Here is a 17,020-nt window from a genome sequence, read left to right as displayed (position 1 = left end):
AGCCCGGAAACCCAAGGTCAGCAGTTAATGGCTTTCCAAGAGTGGATAACATAACGAGTGATTGGGTTCCTGACCAAGAAAAATTATTCCGCCGAACGTCGATGTAGCCTTCCTGGAAGGGCCGAGTTTCAGGAATCCATGTCTCGGAGAAAGCTGTCTTATGGTTTATTCCCGTCGCCGTCCCCCAATCTTCCGCCGAGGCCGACTGCGGCCCGCCGCAATGGAAGGCTGTGTGCCATGTCAACGCTGACAAATGTACACTCTTCCGCCGCTCACGTGCTTCAATTGTCTAGTTGGGCCGAATTTCCATTCAATGGTATAACTCCCCCGCCGTCTGGCTTCTCTTTCCACGTGCTCTTAGTTGGCATCCACACAAATGTTCAACGGAGTCCAGCCTGACACATAATTAAGCCATTTTGCTCCGAATTGTACAAACACATGAAATTGTGCTCTATGTCGTCCAATTTAGCGGCACCGGCCGATGTTGAGCCCCTGGTGAAGCGGAGACGCCTTCGAAAAGGGACACATTCATGTTGGCACTGCAAGAAACGAAAGGTGAAATGCGTTCCTGATCCCTTGGTCGATGGTGGCCCTTGTGACGAGTGTAAGCGCCGTGGCTCCCGTTGTGTTGGACAGGAGTGCCCTGAGAATGTGTCACTCTTGGCAACTCCTACGCTTATGCCAGACCACACGTCTATGGGCATAACCACCACTGCTAACACGAATCGCCTGTATGAGCCTCCTGGGTGCACGTCCCATCAAAATGGCGAGAAATACGGGGAGACGACGCCCGCAAAGGCTGCCCTTAGCGTTCAGTCGAATCATCAGAATGGGTTCCGGACCCCGGTATCAACAGTCTCGCGGTCCTCCAGTCCAACATATTTAAAGGCACATGAGGTTGGTATCCCGCGATCCGAAGACAGACTTATTATACTTTAAGTCGTCACTACAAATTGTGTTGACTGATTCGTCAGCGTCGTATCATCGGGGATGACACCCTTGGATCAACTCCAGGAGCTCGGGTGTCTAGGGACCATACCCAACAAGTCAGCCACGGCAAACTGGAGACATTGTCTCGATCTTTGCATAACTCGCTGCCTTCCCGAGAAGATATGGAAAGAATATGCATCGCCAGTCAGCACCCCTCTGTGCTCGCTCATGAAATAATGACCATGCCATACACTACACTCTGCCAGAATGGGCTGAAAACTCCCAAGGTTCTACTAGAGATCCCTGGTCCACATCAACACCCGGTCTTGCTTGCGAGGCACATGCTACTGCTGGCTACATTTATGCAACGTGAGAACCTTCCTAATACGATTTTCATACTTGGGAGACACTGTTCATATGGTGTTTACTTGCTGCCTTCCTCCTTGCTTTGGGCAATTTCTGTTGAGCTGCAGCTTATGAGAGGAGATGTAAATGCGTAGTGCTTATTCTGACCCATTACGATGTGAGATCTCCTTCTCTGTACCTCGATAGCTAACCTTGAATGCTGTAGATCTTCACCCCAATCTTCAAAAAGAGATCAAAGGCCTCTCAGAGTCTCCACAAGATATAATGGAACGACTGTCCAACCTGGCCATCCGCCTGGTAACGACAGACGACGAACTGCTTGGAAGCATTGAGAGTCTTGAGTGTGTCATGATCGAAAGTGTATTCCACGCGAATGTTGGCGATTTGCGCCGAAGTTGGCTGGCGGGCCGCAGAGCAATGAATATTGCACAGATCATGGGCCTCAATCGAATGGGTCACAAAGCACAGTACCAGATTCTTGATTCTAGTTTGAACTACCACCCGCAGTTCATGTGGTTTCGGATACTCTTTACGGACAGATATCTTTGTCTGATGCTAGGGTTTTCCCAGGGCTCTCTTGACCGCAGCATGGGCTCCGAAGAGTTGCTCACGAGTGATACCCCTGTGGGCCGGCTCGAGCGGATCCACTGCGTTGTTGCATCTCGAATATTGGAGCGGAACGAATCTCGCTCAAACATCGAAGACCTTACTCTGACGCGAGCCATCGACATGGAAATGCAGGGTGCTGCCAGAAGCCTACCTAGCAAGTGGTGGCTGACCCCGGACATGAGCAGCAAATTAACCGATGCTCAAGAGCTGTTCTGGAACACCAGACGTATCTTTGCACAGCTAATGCACTACAATCTTCTGAACCAACTCTATCTACCCCATATGCTTCATTCGCCATCAGCGTCACGCAGCTTGGCATACTCGCGCCTGACGTGTGCCAGTGCCTCGCGTGAGATTCTCTCACGTTTTATCACGCTACGAAGCTTCAACGGATTTGCCTATAGCTGCCGCACAGTCGACTTCCTAGCTCTGATGGCCGCCTTGACGTTGCTGCTGGCCCATCTGGACAGTCGCCGCCACCCGACCGACGCGGGGGACCTCCTCGCCCACCATTATCACAGCGACCGGGCGATGATTGAGAAAATCCAAGAGAACATGGATGAGTTTAATCGGCTTCACTCAGACGCACTGAGTGCGCGGAGCACAGATCTGCTACGTCGGCTATCAACTCTTGACGCTGACACTACCAACTCAACCTTGCGGAAAGTCAATGTGATAAAAGAAGCAGGCGGCACTCTTACATCCAATGTGGAAATCAACACTATAGTGAGCGTCGACATCCCGTATTTTGGCACCATCGAGATTTTACAAGAAGGGACGAGCAAAGAAATTTCCAAAGCTGGACCCGCCTCTGCAACAGCCAGCGGCCCCGCGAAATCACCGCAAGGAGTCTCGCCACCATGTACTCCGGTCCAGTCTCAAATTAACACAGTAATGAGTGCTGAGGACGGCATCTCAATTGCTGCTGGTTGCAGTCCCAGCGATGCACACCTCGAGCCACTTGCCGCTCTTGGCACGAATGAGGTTGAACTATATGATTCGCAACTCTTACAACAAGAGCAGTATCCTGGGTTGGTAGCAGACAGAGAAGATTGGGTCTTTCAGGGTGTGGACTCCTTCTTCTTTGAAACTCTACTTGACGGCACTAGCAACAGGGATACGGAATCTACGGCGTAGTGAATCTATTTAAACATTCGCGAAGCTTTAACACCGTGATGTCTGCTGCTGGAAATGCCCCTCAATTGTTAATTAGCCCATTCGACGTAGGACGCTTGTTTATATTCAAAGTAAACTGTTTCACTTGTGAGGGTATTCTCAGGAAGCGCTCGTTGTTTCGCGATGCAAAATAGTGCAACTTGGCATGTCTTACGTCCGTCATATAGCTTTTCCTGATTAGTCACCTTGGCCAGCTCGCAGGTGTTCCGACTTCTAACTACAGTCCTGGTTGTCAAAGAGCAGGCTGGCCAGCTCTTCTGTACAACTTCATTCAGCACAGCAACCCAGGTCTTGCGAGGACACAGTATATAGCTTTGCTAAGCCCCGCATTATTCTCGTCGACTAAGACAACGCATGTGGAATCTGGGACCTCTCATCGATGGAGACAAACAAGCTGCTAGCGAAACCAGCCGGCGGCTTCTGTAGGCGTACATATGGGTCGACTCTCCAGGCTGGGTACCACATAGTGGGAGATTGCAAGACCCCTGGAGGGCTGGTCGATGAAAAAGCTCACGAGGTCAGGCCGGAAAGAATTTCACCTCCCTGCACCCAACAACGATTGCTTCGATTTACCTATTCGGAACGGATAGTGTATGCGACATTGCGCCAGACTCATACTGACAGCGTTGTCATGCACTCGCAATCTGGTAGTAGCCTCATCTACAATATTAGTTCTTGCCTAGTTATGTATGAAGAAACTCCGGTGTTGGAGACCCTCCTGATGGATGTTTGCCACGAGGTTGTATTGTAACATGCTGTGATTGAGGGCATCTGCTCAGTCAACTGCCAAGGGGTAGGTCCGCTGCCAAGACGCGATGTTGTACACCATGAGAAACCACATCCGGAATTTCGATGATTTAAGGACCTCGGGCCGCACAATGTGGCATCATCTGTGATCATGTCAGATCTGCTAGTTAGGTGTCATCGCTACGGACGAACCTGCTTAGCCACCTCAAATCGCCAGTTAGCCTACCAGTAATAAACGGGAGACATATTCTCCTCCAACGATATCTCCGTATTCTTCCCCGCAATCGCACACATCGGCATGCAGCCTCCGCTTGTGGAACAAGGGTTCTTATAACTTTGAATTGACTGATAGACTATAACGAGTACCTTCAAATTAGGTCCTCACCCATGGAACTCACTCCACTGATCTTGCCCGGCGTCCGGCTTTAATGATTTTACGGCATTCTGAAATGAACGAGGGCTCAATACTCTTTAGGTATTTGATGGGACAACAGTGACAGAGCGAATTCACGAGTTCTCCAAATCCATAACAACATCTGGGATCCCTGAAAACAGTACGCAAGGTACCAACAAGGGTCAGACGAGGTGGTACGACAAGGATTCCGCAGTGTTTCATCTTCAATGTTCGATATTTGCACCGGCATGGGGACCCAACTATACAGAAAGATGCCAAGACGTCCACAATAGGCTCTCAGCCACCTGGCTTTACATAACTTGCATGCGGGCGCAACCGACCCATGTACGCTAGACTTTGCGCATGACCAATTGGCCTGTCCATCGCCGAGGAGTCGCGGCATGAGTGCCCGAAAATGTACAGGCGGTCCCCTTCCCCGGGATTTCCTGTATGTTGTCAGTACCCAGTCCCATCACATCAGTCTCCGATCCTGATTTCATGCCCCTTTGTCGAGCCTCGGAATGTAAGCAGCCGTCAAAGTGGACGTCGCTCGCATCAGACGACGTGTGCTGGCCTGTGGGATGCAGCTACAAAGATGAGCGAAGCCTGTTATAATTGACATGTCCAGCTGTGGAGCTCCTGTAGCTGCAAGTACCCCCGGGCTGTGGTGTTTGTCTCTCAAAGGAGACGCTCAGAGCCGCGTCTGGAAGATTTTCTAATTCGTGCAATATTGAAGTCCGCTGGTCTACGCCATGGATAGCGAGGTCGACATCATCTTGACCATGGGGCTCGCGTATTTTCAGGACAGACTCGTCCAGTATGGCAACGAGAGGGCTTCATGAATGAAGATATATAAGAGCCACAGAGAGACCATCCATCAGCGAAAGACGCCTCGCAAGCTCCAGATCAACACCCTGCCAATCTCTTGCCGAACACTTTCTCCATTACCATAAATTCTGTTCCGCTAAAACAAAGATGAAGCAGACTTTGATTCTGTCCACCTTGGCGTTTCTTGCGTCTTTCGTCACAGCCTCGCCTACTCCCACTGTCCAAGATGACGCCGTCGTAGACCCGCGCAGCATCGAAAAGCGAGCCGCAATCACTGACGCCGCTGATGTCGGCTACGCCACTCAGAATGGAGGGTACGCCCATTTTTACGTCGTCCCGTTACTTTTGCTGGTGCAGTCTTACTGATGCTGTTCTTTCCAGAACCACTGGAGGTCGCGGAGGAACTACCACTACTGTGACTAGTTTGGCACAGCTCACGGCCGCCGCCGGATCCAGCAGCGCGGCCGTCATCGTCGTCAGCGGAGCCATTTCGGGATCCGCCAAGGTGAAAGTTACCTCGAACAAGTCTATCATCGGAAAATCCGGCAGCTGTACGTCTATCTCCTCACTCGTGGAAACGACTTTTATCTCTATGGCATGACTGACAAGATTTCGACCGCAGCACTTACTGGCATTGGTCTGACCATCAACGGGCAATCGAACGTTATCGTGCGAAACTTGAAGATCAGCAAGGTTCTCGCTGACAACGGCGATGCTATCACTATCCAAGCATCCAACAATGTCTGGGTCGATCATGTTGACTTGTCCAGCGACCTGGACCATGACAAGGACTACTACGACGGCTTGGTCGATGTGACTCACGCCAGCGAGTGGGTGACCATCTCAAACAGCTACATTCATGACCACGTAAGTATATACATAGCTCTACTTAGACAAACATACACATTACTGTTTCTCAACAGCTTGGGGGACAATACAAAATACTCACCAAGACTCTATCTGTACAGTACAAGGCTTCCCTAGTCGGGCACTCCGACTCCAACGGCGACGAAGACACCGGTCACCTGCACGTCACCTACGCGAACAACTACTGGAACAACATTAACTCGCGTGCCCCATCTTTCCGATTTGGCACAGGTCACATTTTCAAGTAAGTCATGCTGAATGGAAATTGGGAAGCCGCATCCCCCTTGGCTTGCCTGTCTCTCCGCGGGCGGCCAGCTGACCACACGTAATTACCCGCGTACAGCAGCTACTTTTACGCCGTCAACACCGGCATCAACACTCGCGAGAACGCCCAGCTCCTCATCGAGTCGTCCGTCTTCGAGAGCAGCGGCACCAAGGCCATCTACTCGGCCGACAGCGACGTGGTCGGCTACGCCGTCGTCAGCGACGTCGCCCTCGGCGGGTCCGCGAACACGGCTGCGACCGGCACCCTCAAGAGCGTCCCGTACTCGTACTCCAAGCTCGGCTCGGGCAGTGTCAAGAGCAGCGTCACCGCCAACGCTGGTCAGAAGCTGAGCTTCTAAGATGATGGATCCTCTGAAGCCGGCATGCGGATCTGCACTATGGTTCTGGCCTCTGAGGTAGTTCTCCAAGGTCTGATGAGATGTAATGGTCGGATAGGGTAAGAACCTTGTGGGCCTGCAAATGAGCAGTCTTGAAGGAAGAATGAATGTGGGAGAGTGCTGCAGTAATCGTGGCATTGTATATATTCGTCTGGCTCATTCTCGTCACTCTTTCAGCGAAAGCAAACTTTTGAGTCTCATAGTTCCTTGTCATGCTTATGCGAGACCTCGACTTCCCCAGACCAAGATATATCAGATCTGCGAATCTCGCGAGTCTCCAGGTTGTGTTGATTCTGCAACTGGCTGACACACGCATGTGGTCGAATCAATCTTGCTATTTACTGTATAGCAGTGTTATATGTGCTCACACTAAGACTTTCGAGCTGAACAATTTCTTCACATTCTCTTATTTTTCTGTATGTTGGCCTTAGTTCATTGAGGGGTGAGCTTTTTGTATTTTTGATTGGCCGGGAGTTCTAGAGAGCTGTCAGAAAACTGGAAAAGCCTCATCATTCCCGGGGACGACCCTTGCAGTAACAATTCTTCATGAGAAATATTCGCATAAAGAACTAGCCAATCAAAAACTGACCTGCAGGAAAGGATTCGAAACCGTGCAAGTTGGTAATGAAGAAATCTCCATCAGATGATTTTTAAACTTAGCTGTCCATTCGCGACGTTGGCGTTTGGGCTGCACGTTTGGACGGACGAGGAAATACAAGGCGTTGGGGCACCAACTGATCTGGATGAGAGTTCTAAGGGGATATGAGCATGGTTTGGACAGGATGAAGAGGGATGTTTGAAGCTCCTAAGGTCCAATGACGCGAGAAAATGAATTCTTGGTTGAGTTCAAAGTAACACAGTTGATTTTGTTGAATTCGACGAGAAATCGTCACTTGTAGATAGAAGATGGCAGACAGCAGGGATGAGCCATCTCATTTGCTACTCGGAGGACGATATCAGCTACCAACACTGTCTATCAACTTAGCCGAAAGTTCATCTATCATAGTAGAAGAGGCTTACAACGGGTCCCAAAGTTAAACAGTAAGGCGGAAAGTCCCAGTGATGGTTGCAGGTCTTTGGATCAAAACACCCGAGGAATGGAGTCTTGTCATCCAGTGACGCACTTCGGTCACCCATGCGTGAAGCTTGTGAGGAGCTGAGCATGTAGGCCGTTGGGTTAATAGACGACGTAATCCTTTGTCTTCACTATTCGGGTAAACAATACTGGAAGAATTACATCCCGATGAAGAGTTTCAACGATGTAAAAAGGATGGAGTGTCTGCTCTCCACAGCTTATATTTCCCCGATATCATGCGACACATAGGTATGAAGGATTGAATCTAGTCTTACTTATCAGGTTCCACAATCTTGAGCCTTTCATGATTTACTTGCAGGTTCCACAAAGAAGGTACAATTCTATTATCCATATAAATCTTTCCACAGATCCATTATGATAATTTACAGTGAATTTGCTCTATAAGCGCCCCGTTCTGAACTTTTCTTGCGTGTGCTCAGAGACGATTCTATAATACATATACCCGCTCTACCACTCATTATTCAGGCCTCCTTGTATTTTTGTGTAACCACCCTCCGCTTTCGTGTCACACGGCAGATGTTCCATATATAAATCATGGATGCCGTCTTCCGAAACGAGCTTGTGCCTGTAGATCCACTTGCAATCAGGGCAGTAGCCTTTGGAGGAGAAACGGCAGGTCGAGTCTTCCCTCAGAGGTTTGTCTCCCACCTCCCCGCGTTGTGCAACGTGAGTCTCTCGCGCCATTGATTTGAGTAGCTGAGCCATTCCAACGAGCCCCTCGGGCGGGATAATGACCTTATAAGACATGCAGGCCAGGACGATGCTCAGAACGAGCTGCGCGACAACAGCCGACAGTAGGATCAACGATGCGTAGTCCCAGTGGTCGACTTTGACCCGCGACCCTCTGACGGGCGGATACCCCTGGATGATCATCTCGTTGTTGGAATCAGCAGCTGCGCAAATGACGCCTATTGCAAACCGCGCCATCCTCATGGCCATCGCGTCTGCGTCGCCCCCGGCCGCGAGCCCAAAGGCAGTCTCCGCGGGGTAGCTTTGATACTGTGATCGCGAGTCGTCGACGAAGGATAGGACGGCATAGCCCTGAAGTGCGATGCCCTGCGCCGCGAGGAGCCGGACGTGGTTTGAGACCTGGTGTGCTGGCTGCGTGGCGTTGGTTGCGGCCCCGACTGTCACATTGCAATCGTAGTACCACGACGTGGCCGGGGAGGATTCAAAGGCTGTCACGACACCACAGCCAGCGCCGCAGTCCAGGGACGTGTTGGTCATGTAGGTTGTCTGGTTCGTGCCTCCCGCAAAAGGAATCTCGATTGTCCGATTTTCACCACCTCCGACATCAATGGTTACATTTGTGCTTCCGCCGTCACCTCCAGCTATGACTTGGTGGCGGATGCATGTACCGCTGCTGTCGATCCTGCGGTCTGTGGCGACGACAATTGGTTGAAAGTCGGCGTCGTTGGGCAAGTCTGTGGGCGGAGTATTTTTTTCTCGAAAGACGTATTGACACTGTTGCGCATCGCAGAATATCCGAGGGTCTGATGCCAATCGTAGGTCACCGCGTGAAGGAGCGGACTCGGGGAGATCGTCCGCATACGTGAGGGACATGGAGCCGTAACTGAGGTTCTCATAGGTCAGTGCCACGCAAAGGCCGGAGGGTCTAGAGAGCACCTAACCTGTTTGCGGTGTATTCTTGGGCGCCCGAACTTGAATAATCGTTGCCTGCCACGACAGTGCTAAAGGTCCGAATCGCGCTCAGGTCTGGCACGAGTACTTTCCCGGGAGTCACCACCAAGGCCAACTTGCTGGCATCTTCGACTGAGTAACATAGTCCGAGGGTAGCGAGGCCGATTTGAGATGCCTGGGTTAGACCGTTAGTGAGCAAGATAATTGTCTCATCCACGGCACAGCACAAACTCACGACTGCTAAGAGGAACCACAATAGCGCGGCAGTGTATATTGTGGATCTTTTTGACCTGATGGCAAGTATGAGAACGGAAACAATCCCATTTGCCTGCAAGATGAGCTCGACCTGGATAGACGCCTGGGTATTAGCAACGTCTAATCTGGGGTACCTAGTCTCTGCTTACGGTGCGCCTGGGCCTGAAGCGGAGGCTGAGGAACCACCAGCGTGCATCTCGTATTGTCCTGTCGACAAATGCGCTGACAGATAAACTGAGAAGGATGGAAAAGGCGGTGATCAGAGTATTGAATTCTTTTTTCGTCTGTTTCCCCATGATCGGTACGACCTCAGAGTATATGTGGAGCGTATAATAAATCGCACCGCTGAGAGCCACGGTGATTACCCATCCGAAAAAGAGGCGGAGGGTGTAAGTTCTCCGGTATGCCTTGGTAGCTGGGCAGCCGTATAACTCAGCACGGCTGCATGTGCTTCTCAGGTCCTGCAGGCTGACGGCCGTGGGAGACTGCATCTTGACGTTGTTGCTGTGATTCGATTGCTTACAAACGAAGAGCCAAACACAGAGCCGAGCAGGCAGCCTCGAAGGCTTTCGTATTGAGCCGGGCCCATCAGGCCTTAAGAAAAACACAGCCCAGGTCAGTGCCGAAGGTTGGATACACTCATTTTGTAAACGATTCAGTCAAGCAGCCAATGGGGTCACCGTCGCTTCGGATGGGACTCCGTACTCAGTCTCGGCCAGCCCTATTTGATGAAACAGGGGATTTGCCAAGGCCACCATCCCGGCAGTACTCTGGCCAAACCGCAGCAGCTGTCCGCCACTGTAATGCTGATTGGTTGATTTCAACCCTAAATCCTGAACCGCGGCCGACTGTTTTTAGAATACCAATGCCAAGACGAGGACAGGCTATCGTAGTGGACTGTGGATTGTGCAAAAGCGGTCTCGTTCTGTCTGAATATACCTGAAGTTAAAATTAAATCATTGACCTTAAATACTGTGTGGACGAGCTTCCAGTGCGTGTGTGCAGCTGCGCTACCTCTGTTTTTCTTTTCCGTAGGCGACTCTCAACAGAAATCAACAACTTTATAACTCGAAGGCTCAAATCACTGGTCACAATAATCAGATTGTCATTCTTACCAGCGGGGATTTGCGGAAGGTGTCAATCACAGGCAGAAGCTGCGTAAATGTAAGGTCGTGATGGCGACTCCCTGGCCTCTGAAACATGCATAGGTTGGTGGCCTGGCGTCTTGTCCATGTGAACTTCATCATTGAGTACGTGCAGGCACCGCAGTGGTCTTGACCCCTCACCGTCAAATGCAGTGCCACTGGCTTACCAAGCCATCGGGCCCCGACATGCGGGCTAGTCGAGAGAGGAATTGAGAGGGTGGTTCCGGTGCGTCGCTGGCATGAGAACCACATGCTGAGGCCGGTACTCTGGAGCTAACCGCAGTACGATTTGAGGGTCGTTCCGAATCTAGAAGCTGTCCTGTGAAGCAGTGTGATTTTCAAGTCTAGGCCACTGACTTCATTTCTTTTACCATCATATCAAACACGATATTTGAGCTGGCTTGGCCCACCGCCATCCGTTGACTCTGGCTCTTGGAGGAGTCCCATAGGTTGATAGTCTTGTCCTTAGACGCTGATGACTCCTGTGTGCTGTCGCCCGACAAGTCCACCGACCACATAAGCTCGCTATGGCCCTTGAGCGTCTGGAGACACTTGCCCGTGGCGTGGTCCCAAACCTTCACGATCCTATCCTTGGACACCGACGCTCTTGAAGTGACCCTTGTCCAATATCGATCACCATGGTCGGTTCACACCACGGGGGTCCAAGTGGCAAGTTGGCAAGATGGGGGCAGGCATTGCGATGCGGCTACATGTGCTGCCAGTATCCGCTATGGTGCCCGATATTAGTGCAACCGGGTTGATGCGGAGGCTAGCATCGCCGAATGGCCTTTTTTCTTGAAGCGGAACGATATCACTGGGGTCAGTTCAGCCACTAGATTCCAACGACTCATTTCGAAGCACAAGTGCAACACGTTCGAAAAGGCCACCAGAGGGTCCCTGGACGGCGGAAACAACAATAATTTCGCTTATGCCGTGAATGAGAATGGGTCGGTCATTTCGCACAATCTACCTACCAAGGCGGCTTCACGTGCGTCTACGATGCCTGTTCCGGTTTCAAAACACCAGTTCCGATTCATCCCAAAGATCCAAGGTTGTCATTACCGCGTCAAAAGTGGGACCAATGATTTTGTCCTGGCTAACACAATGTTAGGCTGGAAAGTTCTTGTGGAAACTTCCTGATTGGACTTGACTCACGGAGTGTTGATGTCCTCAAGGACCTGCTTGAAACATTCGGTGGCATAGGCTTGTATTTTGCCTGGATATTCTTGTAGAATGTTCTGCATGATTTCCGCTTTGCTGTGGAGATCCGTACACGATGGATCCTTCAAGATTCGTAGAAGCAAAATGAGAGATGTTGAGAGTATGTAGTACGAGTCGAACCAAAATGAGTTGGTAAGAACATTTCTGGCTTGCATATCAAGAATTATCTCGATGGACTTGTCGTTGTTGTCGTTGCAGATTTCGATGTAGCGATTCATCGTCGAGCTCTCCCAGGTAGGATTGAAAAGGAATGTTCGAGTAATGAGAACTAGGATATAATGATATCTTAATCGAAGATAAAGCGTTGCGCGCGCGAATGACTCCGATAGTATTGCCTGAGTTAGATATCCTGGTAGGCTCGCCCACCAGGCATTGAGACCATGGAGGAGGTCGTCTATGTCCCGTCCTCTACATGTCTTCTTGAGGAAAATACAACTCGTGGCCCTGGAGAGAAACTGTGCCAAGCGTGCTGACGCGGCTGCATACATTGGTGGAGTCGTGGCGCTTGCGGTGAGGCTCTGTATTATATTAGTCGATTAGCAATCCGGATTGTGGTGAGTTGGACTGATGCTAACCTCGCACGGCGATGGGACAGTATCGATATTGACAGAAGTGTCAGGGGATCGCCCCAGGTTGGACGAGCTCCATTGGTCCAGCTCGTACAATGACCACCACAGTCTTGTCTTTTGCTCCGCCACCATCCGGCTCTCGTCCTCCGTCCTGATGTGCATACCGAGTGACTGTGCGATTCTGGTTGCACTGCCTAGAGCAACCCAGGCTGTGTGCCGCTGATTTTGATTCTGTCGGTACAAGGACTAGAGACTACTTATTAGCTTGTATGATCGAAAGTGAAGATATTACAGACCATGAGCATCATGGCCTGGACACTTTCCAGGCTTCCCTCTTCAAGGACGCTTTCCATTTGCATTCGTGCAGTTTCAAAGTTTTCGGAAGATCTATTCACCAGAGCTACGACGAGGTGGATGATCGCTTGAGTAGACGTCGGCGTGTCTCTACCGCTGTAAGCAGCCTCGACGGAGTTGAAGAACTTTTCGGGACTGAGAATATAGAGAACACTATTGATCTGGGTGAAGAATGTGACACCACACTGCTCGCTCAATTTTCTAGATGGCAGTGCGATGGCCGGGATTGCCCAGAGTGGTTGACCATCGCTCAGGTCGATTGTGGTCTCCCGTTGCAACATCGAAAGCCGTGGGAAGCTGTCAGGGATGCACGAGCTGATTCTGGAATTGAGAACGGCACAGCTTGAAGCATTATCGAAACCTATATTGCCCTCAATATGGGATTCGGTACCAGCTCGACAGCTTTAGGGGGCCACCTACGGCGCTGGCATGTAGCGTCGGGTATGAATTCACCATCTAGGCTAGATTCAGACAGACCAGGCGATGTCCCATCATCGGCGCCGTCGTCATACTCCTGTGTCTGTGTATATGAGTGCTCATATGACTGTGAATGTGACCCCGGAGTTTTGGAAATAGTGCCTGGCTGAGAGATGGATGGCGGAGGCGAGGCTTCTTGTCCGGGGCTCCGGCATGATGAGCTGTCTGAAGTAGCTTTGCTCAATGTGGAGACGTATTCGCGAAGGTTTTCCACGGTAAGTGGGGTATTGGGCGAAAAGTGCCGAACAACTGCTGCCATCAACTCGAAGCGCTCCTTGGAGGTGTGGTAGAATGGTCGAACGACGACCTCGTCGGTTACGGCGCAGTCCAAACCCAGTCGTTCACACCTCCTACAGTCTCTCGAAGATGACTTGTCGCACTGGTACGTCCAGACAGCCGTCAGTAGAGTCAGAGAAGGATTTGACGGAGCAGAGAGACAGAGCGAGACGATGGGGTGCTAAGGATGGCGACTTGCTCTGATCTTGCGACGCCGGCAGTTGACACAACTAGAAGGTAGCCGGCGAGCTTTTGCGTTAGTGCTCATGCCGATGCAGCTAAGAAAAGAAAAGAAGAAAGAAAGAAAAGAAAAGTTGGCAATAAAAAAGCTGTGGTGTAGCAAAAGTGTTGGTCGTTGAACTTTGGGAAAAGAAACATACAGTAGTACAGCGAAGCGTTTCTCGGGCGACTCGGAAGGAGGAAAGGGGAGGTACTGGAGAGAGGTAGGTGTGGTGGGGCTCAAGTTGCAGACGGGCAATCGAGTCCCATCCCCCACTTCCCCACACTGCACATCCGCCCTGCCGCCTTGAAATGTGGGGGAAGGTGTGTATGGTGGTTCGTTCCTACAGTAATTACACTACACCCAGTCGCCGACTATGATACACCCTATTTGCTTAGTAACCCGAATCGGGAGCTGAGCCGGCTCAGAATGTAAGTAGGCCCCCCTGAGCGGTAAGGTGAGCTGTTGATAAAGCTAGTAAGCAATGGGGTGTCGGCGACCGGGTGTAGGAATCACCCGCACTCATGCGGCCAAGAGTTTCTTTCTGGGTGCAAAGGCTTTGGCTTTGGCTTTGGCTTTGGCTTTGGCAAATTCACCCGACCGTCATTGGATAAAGGAGACTACGCTAAAAAGGCAAGGCTTTGTCGGCGGTCACCGTCAGGGGCACTTCAATTGGAACCCCCAGTGCGCGGTGACCGCACTTGTGGGGCCCAATGATGGATATTTGACATGATAGTCTATGCAGGATGCAGTAATCATCAGTACCGGCATCGACTGTCCTCGCTGTTACTTGCAGTCAGTCAGTTAGTTGCATCGCGTCTGGAGCTGACCATACGTTGCGTTCAATGTTTTACCCGCCCACCATGTCGTCGTCCTTGTTCTCAAAATACGAGATTCCTCTTCCCGACTCAGGCCAGAAGCTGTTGATCTTGGTTCTTGCGGCTTGTTGCATCGTAAGTCTAAGCACCTCAATCTTACCCGGACCGATGCACCGTATCTTGGCCAAAACTTACAGTAAACCAACAATTCAAGCCGATTGTGTACTCCATAACCCTTCACCCCCTCGCTCGGGTTCCGGGGCCTTTCCTCGCCAAACTCTCCGACCTCTGGCATGCATACCACCTATCGACCGGCACTCGGCACATCCTTCTTTGTGATCTTCACAACAAATATGGTGAGTCCGTCCTGCAAGATTGATTGGGAGGCCTAGGGAAATCTAAACTATGCCCAAGGTCCATTGGTGCGCATCGGACCAAATACGGTCTCTGTGAATTCAGAACAAGGACTGCACAAAATATTCTCGGGCTCCTCCCCCATCGAAAAATCCCCTTTCTACAAGGCTTTTGCTCCAGGCTTTCCCAGTAGCTTTGCAGCTGTAGGAGATGCCTTTAAGCAGAAGAAGTCGATCCTCTCTCATGCATTCGCCCAAAAAAAGCTCGACGCCATGGAGGTGACCTTTATGGAGCACACCATGAAGCTCTACGAAGCGATGGTCGCCCAAAAGGTCGTGGATCTCGACCAAGCCCTCTCGGCCTTGACCATCGATATCCTCTCGGATGTCTGTTTTGGAGAGACCTTTGATCTGATCCACAATCCGGCAGAAAAGGCAAGGGTTAGCGATGGCTTGGTACAAGCTGCGAAATGGGTATCACTGGTAAGCAGCGCGCCCAACCGACCCCCTGGCGCTGCAGCCTCGCTCCGCCCTCACCAGGGATCAAAACTGATGCCAGCACTTACCACAGGAAGGGACAATTTGGAGATGGCCGTTGCTGCAAAAGATAGTCAGAGCACTGTCCAATAAGTTCACCACCCGTCAGTACCCGGCGCAGGTAAGTATATCCTCACCCACTAGATGCGGTCAAGGCACTCACACCCAGTAGAGAGCAATCGGGGCGATGCTAAAACAGAAACGCAATGCCTCGCGTAGAGAAGACATCTTCAATTATCTGTTGACGGCCCAAAAGCCCGAGACTGGTGAACCGTTCCCTGATCCAGAGTTGTTCGGAGAAGCCATCATTCTGTTTGTTGCAGGATCTGACACCACCTCGACCGCTCTTCTGACCACACTGTGGCACCTGATATCTCATAAGGAGACCTACAAGACTCTGGCCGAGGAAATAAGGTCCAAGTTCAGCTCGATTGATGATATCACCTACCAGGAGGCCCAACATCTGCCATATCTCAGAGCAGTGATCGAAGAGGGCTTGAGAATATTCCCTCCAAACTCTGGGTTCATACCGCGCCAAGTCATCGATTCACCTCGGCCATTCACCCTTCACGACGTGGTCATTCCTCCTGGAGTAAGTGCATGATTTGCAACAGTGACTAGCACTTAGAAGCTTACAGACTGCAATCCTAGACGGAAGTGGGTGTTTCCAACATGTCATTGCACAGAAATCCTATGTACTTCGAGAAACCAGACGAATTTATCCCGGAACGCTGGATTAGTGGTGGGAGATCTAAGAGAGATACGACTGCGTTCTCTCCGTTTTCAAAAGGTCCAAGGTCTTGCTTGGGAAGAACGTGAGTCCATGTTCCTTGATACATTTATGAAGTTTGTACTTACAGCTTGAACCCAAGCATGGCATACATGGAAATGACTTTGGTCGTGGCAGCGTTGCTCCTGGAGCTTGACATGGAGTTTCAAGATCCGTTGAGTGAATCAAGAAAGGGATACACACCAACCGATTCATTTGTGTTGGTCAGGCCTCATGTTCGGGTGCTAGCAAAGCGCCGCAGCAAGGAGGAGTGTGCATAAGGTATGAGAAGCACCCATTTTGGGTGGGCCTCGTTTGATGAATTCATTAGGCGCCTGTAGTCCTCTAGGAACATCTTGTCTATGCTGCGGCTACGGGTTCGGCCGGTCGGTTGTGGCTACGGCCACGCCAGCGGTGGACCGTGACCACGGAAATCTGCACCGGACCACCGCCTTCTGTTCGATATTATTGTGCCTCGGGCCCGCTTGTTGCAAACTCTTCTCCCCAGCTTAGATTCTTACAATTAGAGCACCCTTATGTTGTGCAAACTAGGCTTCGTGCCATCATAGAATGCGCCTCAAACGTTTCTAAGTGGTAGTAACAGAAATAGACTTGTCCCAGTATGCAACATGCAAGATCGACTGCGGACGTTGCGTGAGCAAATGTGTGTTTGCACTTTCTCGGGCCTCATCGGAGTCATTCGGGAATAA

At 50.9% G+C, this 17,020-nt stretch overlaps 5 protein-coding genes across 5 annotated transcripts; 3 read left to right on the top strand and 2 right to left on the bottom strand.

Annotated features, from left to right (window-relative positions):
• Nucleotides 1-678: 678 nt before the first annotated feature.
• Nucleotides 679-3,042, top strand: J7T55_009425 (uncharacterized protein; the record flags this gene model as incomplete). Its single annotated transcript, XM_053135604.1, has 3 exons — nt 679-897; nt 975-1,299; nt 1,502-3,042. The coding sequence occupies 3 exons, from the start codon at nt 679-681 to the stop codon at nt 3,040-3,042; spliced, it is 2,085 nt and encodes a 694-aa protein (XP_052986685.1).
• Nucleotides 3,043-5,197: 2,155 nt separating this feature from the next.
• Nucleotides 5,198-6,540, top strand: J7T55_009424 (pectate lyase; the record flags this gene model as incomplete). Its single annotated transcript, XM_053135603.1, has 5 exons — nt 5,198-5,364; nt 5,432-5,601; nt 5,673-5,917; nt 5,974-6,161; nt 6,261-6,540. 5 exons carry the CDS (start codon nt 5,198-5,200, stop codon nt 6,538-6,540), a joined length of 1,050 nt encoding a protein of 349 aa, XP_052986684.1.
• A 1,582-nt stretch (nt 6,541-8,122) lies between these two features.
• Nucleotides 8,123-10,062, bottom strand: J7T55_009423 (uncharacterized protein; the record flags this gene model as incomplete). The annotated part of the gene is made up of 4 exons (XM_053135602.1): nt 8,123-9,248; nt 9,307-9,491; nt 9,552-9,662; nt 9,721-10,062. 4 exons carry the CDS (start codon nt 10,060-10,062, stop codon nt 8,123-8,125), a joined length of 1,764 nt encoding a protein of 587 aa, XP_052986683.1.
• A 168-nt stretch (nt 10,063-10,230) lies between these two features.
• J7T55_009422 (uncharacterized protein) lies at nt 10,231-14,076 on the bottom strand (the record flags this gene model as incomplete). Its single annotated transcript, XM_053135601.1, has 9 exons — nt 10,231-10,419; nt 10,687-10,725; nt 10,884-10,989; nt 11,074-11,322; nt 11,872-12,455; nt 12,513-12,725; nt 12,803-13,221; nt 13,281-13,687; nt 13,994-14,076. 9 exons carry the CDS (start codon nt 14,074-14,076, stop codon nt 10,231-10,233), a joined length of 2,289 nt encoding a protein of 762 aa, XP_052986682.1.
• A 620-nt stretch (nt 14,077-14,696) lies between these two features.
• Nucleotides 14,697-16,591, top strand: J7T55_009421 (uncharacterized protein; the record flags this gene model as incomplete). The annotated part of the gene is made up of 7 exons (XM_053135600.1): nt 14,697-14,786; nt 14,866-15,007; nt 15,111-15,487; nt 15,576-15,662; nt 15,741-16,133; nt 16,332-16,356; nt 16,449-16,591. 7 exons carry the CDS (start codon nt 14,697-14,699, stop codon nt 16,589-16,591), a joined length of 1,257 nt encoding a protein of 418 aa, XP_052986681.1.
• Nucleotides 16,592-17,020: the final 429 nt, after the last annotated feature.

This window comes from Diaporthe amygdali (assembly GCF_026229845.1).
Source record: "Diaporthe amygdali strain CAA958 chromosome Unknown NODE_57_length_265687_cov_63_683457, whole genome shotgun sequence".
NCBI lineage: Eukaryota > Fungi > Ascomycota > Sordariomycetes > Diaporthales > Diaporthaceae > Diaporthe > Diaporthe amygdali.
Note: the sequence above shows the minus strand (reverse complement) of the source record. Positions and strands in the feature narration are given on the sequence as shown.